This window comes from Talpa occidentalis, unplaced genomic scaffold (assembly GCF_014898055.3).
Source record: "Talpa occidentalis isolate TD23 unplaced genomic scaffold, MPIMG_talOcc4v2.1 talOcc4.236, whole genome shotgun sequence".
Classification (NCBI taxonomy): Eukaryota; Metazoa; Chordata; class Mammalia; order Eulipotyphla; family Talpidae; genus Talpa; species Talpa occidentalis.
Genome location: NW_023602474.1, coordinates 29458 through 38312, shown reverse-complemented (window position 1 = coordinate 38312; position 8855 = coordinate 29458). Strand labels below are relative to the sequence as shown.

The 8855-nt window shown below is 42.3% G+C and overlaps 1 protein-coding gene across 1 annotated transcript; it reads right to left on the bottom strand.

Annotated features, from left to right (window-relative positions):
• Window positions 1-2017: 2017 nt before the first annotated feature.
• On the bottom strand, window positions 2018-5249 carry LOC129146514 (nck-associated protein 5-like; the record flags this gene model as incomplete). The annotated part of the gene is made up of 2 exons (XM_054699155.1): window positions 4913-5249; window positions 2018-2153 (listed from the first exon to the last, which is right to left on the bottom strand). Coding segments are annotated over exons 1-2 (437 nt in total), but the record flags the coding sequence as incomplete, so codon positions are not given.
• Window positions 5250-8855: the final 3606 nt, after the last annotated feature.

The window sequence follows — 8855 nt, the reverse complement described above, 5'->3', positions numbered from 1 at the left end:
TCAACCTTGAGAACAAAGGAATGAATGTTTGCCTAATTTAGAAGTTTCTTTCAGTCCCTGAAACAACAGGAGCCTTTAGAAAAGGATGGAGTTGCTGACCTTATATATTCCTAGAATCTACTGATAGTACAATGGTGGAGGAACTCAGTCTCCCCCTTCTTCACATGCACATACAGACTGGCCCCTGAGAATGTTGCCAGTGTTGCAATAACGCCAAGTGTTGTAATTGTTGTGTCAGTTGATACAGTATGAATGGTTTTCTCTCTGTACACACAATCAGGATAGTGGATCTAGGACTGTAACCCCTAGGTGTAGCAGCAAGGGTGTCTGGGACTGTCGTTTTTGCAGACAGTACTGCTGGAACCAAATATTCCTTACCTGTCCCAGACAGGTCAGGTACAGATGCATGGGATGGCACTCTAAAGTCTATGTGAGGGGGTGTCTTTGGTTGGAAATTACAAAAGCACAATTTAGGATGTACATTTCCCTGGCTGGGATTATAAATTCAGGCAGCTACTAATTTTCCTTAGTTCTTCATTCGCTTACTCATTCATCTGCCCATTCAAGATATACTTAGTGAGTGTCTACTCTGTTGCAAACAGTGTGCGAAGTTCTGGGGATACAGAGCTCAATACAGGAGATTCCAGTAGCCCCCCAATGCTGATGTCCATGAAGGAGGGAAGTCTATAGCTGTGGATCCAGGTTGGAAACCCACATCTAGAGTTCTAGCAGGCAGGCCCCCCGTAACATTCTCGAGGGAGAATGAGATGTGTTCTGTTCTCATCTCTCCATTCAGCAAATACAAAAGGAACCAGGTATTGTGTTGGTACCGAAAATATAAAACTAACTGATACTTGGAACTTTCCCGCCCTGGCATTCAAGAAAGCAGGTTCTGAGCCACAGTGTGGCTCTTACAATTCAGGGTAGGTTTCTGGTGGGCTGAGCTGGTGCAGGATGATGTAAAAGATCAGGAGAGGATTCCCAGAGAGTTGTGAGTGTGTGGGTGAACAGTAAGTTAAGCAAGGAGTGGCCTGTCATTCCACCCTGAGGGGTCAGCACCTTCCTGGCCAGCACGGAGTCATTCTGTATTTGTTTTTCACTTTCTTGGAATTGCCCAGTCCCCCAACTCCTTTGCACTGCCACTACTTGCTGTTTCTCAATGTTGTAGTCCCCCAAAGCAAGCACAAAGTCTTTGGAGAAAAGCTTCTCAAAGTATGTTCTGTGGACTAGCAGCATATCAGCACCCCTGGGAAGGTTAGAAATGCATGGCGCTCACCCTATCAATACCAAATTGGACACTTAGCATATATAGGGAGAGGCAAGGTGTGTAGCCCTGCAGGTGTGATACCTGCTCAAGTGTGGAAACCATTGTTCTGGAGGAGTCCTAACAGATCTGTGCGTAAGTTACGACCTGATAGAATTTACTGGTTTATTCCTTTGCTTTCCCCTTCTGTAGAGACAGTCATTTGGAGTGCTAGACTCAGAACTCAGGGGGCTAAATTGCAGCCTCAGCCCCATAGTGACTTTCCCTTGGGCCCTGAACTCAGTTAAGAATCTCTCTGGAGTTGCTCTTCTCTGCTGTAAATTGAGACTCTGAGCCCAGAGGCGCAGGGCAGTTCTCTGTATCACCTTTCCCTACTTGTCCATGTTCCCCTTCCATATGGACTAAAGTAACCGACCGATAATGAGAAAATATCACTAAATCATTCTAAATGGTGCTCTTCTGACTTGAGAGAGCGAGTCCCCATTCCACCACAACTAATTAGTGGAGAGCATCCAGATCCCAAGATCATGAATGCAGACTGATGGATGTGCTCTTAATTCCCTCCAAGAACCCATAATATCGCTTAGTGATTCAGGAAAAAATCAAGTCTTGGGCCTTCATTATTTTTAATTCACTGAAGCAACAACAAATTTGATTGAAAATTAAATCTATCACAAAAGTGTTTAAGGAGGTCGCTTTTCACAAGCAGCATCAACACACTGGAAAAAACCCTCCTGCAGGCTTCACTCTTACCTGGCTCCCAGCAGAGGTGTCTTCATCCTCCCAGCCTGGAAGGGGCTTCTTGGCCATTGTGCTATCAGCATATTCAAATGATGAGCAAGTCTGAGGCCTTGGCTCTGCTCCATTCTGCTTTGGGAAGTGACTTTTCCTAAATGAGGATAGTATATGAAATCACAATCAGCATCTATCAACCCTTTACAAGTTTAGGGAGAAAGGTGGGAGGAGTATTTAGAAAAAATTTTTTTAAAAAAGATCCAAATTTGGTGGAAGCTGTGCTTCCCAACATTCTGTCCCCTGCAAGTCTGTGCTAACCACAGCATTGGCATCACTGCATGTGCATCTAGAGAATGTTCACCTTGGAGTCTGGAAGGCAAACTGTCCTTGGACCACTTGCCATAAAATATTAATAGATTTTTCAGGTTAGAAAGTGTTCAGTGTGCAAACCATTTAGGAAACACTGATTATTCTTCAAATGACAAACAGGTTTCCTTTTTGGACAACATCTCAGAGCCTTGATTGTGCTAATGGGGACTGTGATCATTTTCAGAGAGGGGATTTGGTTTTGCATTCTTTCTCACACATAATTGAGCAGGGAAACTTGATTTTCCTAGAATACCTGTTAAGATCATTCTGAATAATATGCTTTGGAAAACTTTGTTCGGAGGTGCAGAGCACCTTAATGATGGTGCAGGGTAGTTCTTTTCTGTATCACTTGAGCTTTTGTTAAATTGCAGACTTATTTGGCAGAACTGCAGTGGGCTTTTAGTTCCTTATTTCTTTTTTTTTTTTTTTTTTTTTTTTAGTTTCTTATTTCTCTCAAGCTCCCTGGAGATGCTGATGGTGCTGGTCCACAAATCGCACTTTGAGTAGCAAGGGTGTAATTAGCAAGAATGCTTAAAGAAAGTTCCTCCATTACCCAAAGTGTAGATTAACTTGCACAGTGTATGCCTTCCTCATGCCAGAAAGGAGGATTGCTGTTATTATCCTCTAGCCTCAATGATTATCAACAGAACATGTTGTGATAGCCTCTCAACAGCATTTTGCTTGTGAGCAGAGATGAAGTAATTGTATTTTTTTAAAAAGATTTATTTATGTATACAAGAACTGGGGTACAGAGGTGTGGGGCAGGGGGTGGGTGGGTAAGAGGATTCACCAGAGAGAGAGTGGGGAACAGAACAGGCAGACTGAGTGAAATACACTGCTGAGGGGGGCAGTGGGCGAGACAGGAGAGGTCTGCTGTGCCATGTGGGTAGCTCCCTGGCGGCCAGCCGGGGATTGAACTCGTGCTACAGAGGCTGTGGATAGCTTCACAGTGCTGTGCTTAACCCCTTGAGCCACCAGGGCGGCCCAAGTAATTGTATTTTCATCATCACTGTGAGATTTGTATGGTTACTGAGATATGGGGATAACAGAAAAACCGATTCAAACATGTACATTAAACAGGAAGTGACTGATCTACATTGGGCATTATCCCATTTTATCTTTGTTTCAGCTAGTTCTCCACTGCCTAGTCTTTCAAGTGAGTAACCAATGGCCGAAGAGAGAAGACTAGCCTTGGAAAGACGGCCTGACCAAGCAACGGTTTCATTTGGTGGACAGGAAGCTCCAGGATGGCAACACAAAAAGCCTTGCAGGGTGCTGACCTTGCTCCCCACCACACTGCATTTCTACAATTCTTCATGACAATTTAATTAAGACACAAACCTTAGAAAACCGGTGCAGTGAATATTAGCAACAAGATCAGAACAATCTCCCTCCTTACCCTTCTTATGAAGCAATTCGAGGCTTGCGGTTTCTATTCAATTTGTTATAATGACAGTGTTTAATCATGGAGTCTACTCGGCAGCCCGCCACTGAATTGAGGTCACACATGTGACTATTCAGGCATGGAGCACATAATCCATAACTAAGATTTTGCCCCTGAATCTCTGGAGGCTGAATCATTAATTAACAATGCATTTATTGCAAAAAAATAATATACATTATAGCCTTTGCAAACGTAGCCTTGGCTTGGAATGAGCCGAAGTTTGTGATGAAACATTCATGGCAGTTACTGTCTGAAGGAAGAACTCCGCCATGGGAATAGTCAAATCACATTTATTCAAAAATGTTTAATTAAAAGTCTTCTACTATCTCAGAAGCCTATGGTATAATCTCTACTTGTGGCACCTTTCTAATCACTGAATCATAAATGAAAATTTTTAGAGCTCTATTTCATATGCTTATGCATGTCATAAATGCAACATAAGCCAGGTAAGTTAAAAATTATATAGTATCTTCTGGGGCTGCAATAAATACATTTAATCTTGAGGGAACAATGGAAAAACTTTGACCCTTAGCCTGGTCCTTTCTTTAATCATGAAAGCGTGTTTCCATTGACAGCGACAAAGGATAGTTCTTCCCAATGGGAGGCTCAGTCCATTCTATTGCTGCGATGTACAATGTATTGCTAATATATCAAGCTAAGTCTTTTATAGTTCAACATATAAATATATTTGAGGAGGAGAGGAATATTTTAGAAGATGTATGTGTCTAGGTAGAGGGCAAACAACATTTCAGTTAAATTTATGTCTCAGACCAAAGTTGATCTATATTCAGAGCTAAGTTTTAAAAGATAAAATCCCCTGAATGTTTGCAGTGTGGGTTTTTTTCTTAATCAACTTATGGCTCCATATACCAGTGCTTACATGCTTGTTCCCTTTACATATGTGTACACTTCTCGATGTCATGTTAACAGTAGACAATGTCTAATACCTGTCACTTTACTTATGGGTTGAGAACATGGAGGTGTTAACAGCATCCACATTTCTACTGAGCAGAGATCACTGACTTGCTCGGTGGTAGATACCTTTTCTGAATCATCATGGTGGGAAAACTACCTATTTTTGAAAACCATAGGCATTTTACCTGAGGAGGCTAGTTTAGGGAGGCGACTTTGAAGAGGCCGCATCCCGCGGGCCATCATGACGGGGTCGGATGCGGAGTGAACAATGGTGTGATCTGCAGAGCCCGGGCTGTCTGCAGAGGAAGGCACTTCTCGTTGAAGGGTATGGGCTCGGATGGAGGAGACTGTACAAAGGACTGGCTGGAGAGATGAAATGGGTTCAGGGTCCTCCGGGGAGTCTGGCTGGCACAGGTAGCGTCCTGCTGAGCGGTTTCCAGAGTCTGGGAGTGGGAAGGTTCCGATCCCACTGTCCAGGGTCCTCATCTGGCAGTTTGATTCTAGACAGAGTAACAGACTGAGGATTAGAGAAAAGGCTCATGTGAGAGGATAAAAGGATCTTGAGCATTTGGATCTGATCTGAAGGAAAGAGGTGGTTAGAAGGGACAGACACTAATTAATGGTAATTTCCAATGAGTGGTTTAAATATTAAACACATATTTAATTGAGCATGAAGATATTCCCTTCACATAACATGAGGCAAGAAGGCCAGCCATTACTGGCTGCAAGCGTCACGTGGATGGTTCTCTGGAGTTACAACAGAAAAAGAACAGTCAATAGAGGTTGGAAATTAATTTTGATAATCCTTATTTCAATTGGGAATCATGACTTCAACAAATTAGGTGAACTATATTAACTGAGATAAGATGAGTAATGAGCACACATAACAAATTGAAGTGATGTCCTAACAAAGGTAATTGTGCATCTCTTACATAAATTATCATCCATTTGGTAATAAACAGTATCTCTGGCCTCTCAATTTGATGGTGAGGGCAACTAATTCACATGCTATGAGGGTCTGCCCCAAAGGCACTGTGGCTGTGGTAACACCACTTATCGTGCGGTCTTTATTTGTGTGGTGTGTGGCTTATCTAAGCCAAGAAGGCAGCTTCTAAAAAGTCTCCTGTATGTATGACAATCTTAGAAAGCAACATCCTTAGTAAATTTTATATCAGCATCTTATAAGTTAGGATTGAGCAAAAAGCACAACTTAGCACTATGTTAGCCGTGATGGGGAATATGACAATCTTTTATGAAGAGGCTCAGCAGCTAATATTTTAATGACACTTTACGGATAAGTGACTTGGAGTACAGTTTTTGTCAATAACTAATTGTGTGGTGCCTCCCCAGTGGCGCAGTGGTTGAGCGCTGGGCTGCGAAGCTGCCTGCAGCCTTTGCAGTGCTGGTTTCATCCCCGGCCGGCAGCGAGGGTTCCACATGGCGCGCAGACTTCTTCTGCCGTGTCCGCTGCTCCCCTCAGCTGTGGGTTTCATCAGTCTGCCTGCTCTGTTCCCCGCTCTGGCTCTGGTGAATGCTCTCACCCTCCCACACTTCTGACTGTACCAAGCGCTTATATGAATAAATAAACAAACAAATAAATAAATAAAATCTTAAAGAAACAACTATTTGTGTGAACCCCTGCATAAGATCCTTAACCATTCAAGGTCTCAGCTTCATTATATGTAAAGATAAAAATATGTTTGCGAAGTAATCTTCAGAATTTAGAGAATATCCAGCATACTGTGAGGCAGCTGAATGACTGAAATAATGAATGGTGACACATATGAAATGCTTAGCATACTTACTAGGTCTCCATAGCTATCTGGTAGGCAAATAGTTTATCCTTAAGAACCTTTCTTCCACAATCTAATTTGATACTGAACAATTAGTATCTGAATCTGCCCATTTCCCTGCCCTCTACATCCAAACCTCTTTGCTGTGAGGAGTAGAATTCTGGGACCTTCCTAAAGTATTGACAAAGGTTTAGCGGGTTTAAAACTGACTTTCATAGATTCTAGTGGGTTTAATGTTTAGTTTAGGAAGAACTAGGAAGACGAAGACTCCACCAAGAAGAAACTTCACTCTCTAAAGTAGGAAAATGCAGGTACCCTTTCTTCCTTCTGGTATCATTTAACCATCTCATCCACCACTGGGTTTCAGAGACTGGCCATGAACAGTGGAGGCCCTGAAATCACATGGCTCTTTTCATTTTCAGAAACCCAAAGGCTAAGCTTTAGACCCAATCATTCCAGGGACTCTCCTTGGTCAGCTTTACTATTAACCAGCTTTATAGATTATCCATTATCTTCTTTTTTTCAGTTTCTCCTCAATTACAAAATATAATTAATTGTTTCAGAATGACCTTTTGGAGAAATGATCCATTGTTTGCAGGGGAAGGCATTTCAGAGTGTTTGAAGAGAAAGATCCTGCTATTCAGAATTCAGCATCCTCCCTTCATTTTATTCTAGATAAACAAGAATCCTCAGATAGTAGGTCCCTATGTATTGGGGGATGGTTCTAAATGTCTGAAACATTTGGTTCTCACACAGGAGTAAGTGGGTTTACAATCAGAACGTAGGCAGGCTTTGGAGATGGGAAACAAGCTACACAGACATAATAGCTGAGTTGTGCCTACACACCATGTTCCTTCACTCCCATCAACATCTGGGCTGCCTACCCCCAACTAAGGAGTGCTCAGTGGGTTGGGGCATTAGGTGCTCTTTCCCTTTCGTGAAGATGGATAATTAAGTTTGGCTGTTTTTTATTTCTGTCATTTTTCATCTTCACAACTCTATAAGGTAAGAAAAATTATTGCCATTTGCAAATGAGGAATCATGATTCAGAAAAGTAACTTGCCCAAGGCCATATGCTATAAATAAAGAGCTTGGATTTGAATCCAGCTACAACTATCAAGCTATACTGATTCCCCCCAAAAGTACAGGTTAAATCCAGAAGCGGGGATGTTCAGTTAACAGTCCTTGAAGCAGCCTGGGGAGCAGATGGCACACAGAATGACCTCCCGCTCCTAGTACCCAGCTTCTCTTCTGGAATAGGTATGGGCTCTGAATTCTATCTGGGTCCCTGCACATCCCATCTTGTGACTGGAGTCTGCTATTGATACGCCTGCATTGACCAGGTTGCTGGCCTTAAACAGGATGCCTACGCATTCTGATCTGCACAGGTCAGAACTGCCTAATAACTCCCGCTGCCTTCTTGGATTACATCTGCAGATTTCTATGCCATGGTTTTTCTGGCATTTATCTTGCCTCTGTTGGCTTGGCAATAGGCATTGTCTCCAAGGGGAATCTTTTCCTGACTTTGTCTAAGAGTTTTCTCCCAAGTATTTTGCGACTCATAAAGCACTTAATCTAGTACCCTCAAATGGAGACTCAAAAAGCAAGGGAAGATTCTGGATTGCCTTTCAGTGATTTCCTGGTGCAGCACCCAATGCCCCAAAAGCCTGTGTATGTTGGCTTAGCCTGTAGCACAGGCAGCAAAGAGGGCAGAGCAGAGGAGGGATCTGGGATCAGAACAATGATGAAGAAAGTCTCATGTCCTTCTGAGGACAACACTTTCTGATATCTGTCCCTTTAAAATATTTTTTCCCCTTCACAATATTGTCATACCAGAATCTATAAAATAGGACTTTTGGTATTCCTGAGTTTTCTGATTCTCTGAGAATTGTGTGCACTGACATTAAGCTCCGAACCTACCTGCTATTAAGGCCATTTTTTACTTAGAAAAATTACAGATGCCAAATGTAGTGAATTTGAAAGACTCATTTGTAAGTACCTATGAAATGAGGTGTGGACAGTCAGGGACTCGGGTACCATACGCCAGGTTTCACCCTCAAGCAAATTTCTCTGGAATGCATAAACCTTTGGAAATGGAGTTTATATTGAAAATGCTGACACCTTCTTTATGTAGTTTCCTTAAAAGTAATGTAAGTTTCTTGCAGTTCATAAAAATAGTGCAACCTGGAAAATGCTAGATATTGTGCTTCCAAAGGCACCCTTTTCTCCAAATTAAAAGTATTCACAAAATAAGTGGCTGTAATAGGAACAAAATTCAAAGGGGCAAGCTAGTGTTGTATCTCCAGCAAGTTCACTCAGATTTGATCTTGACAAG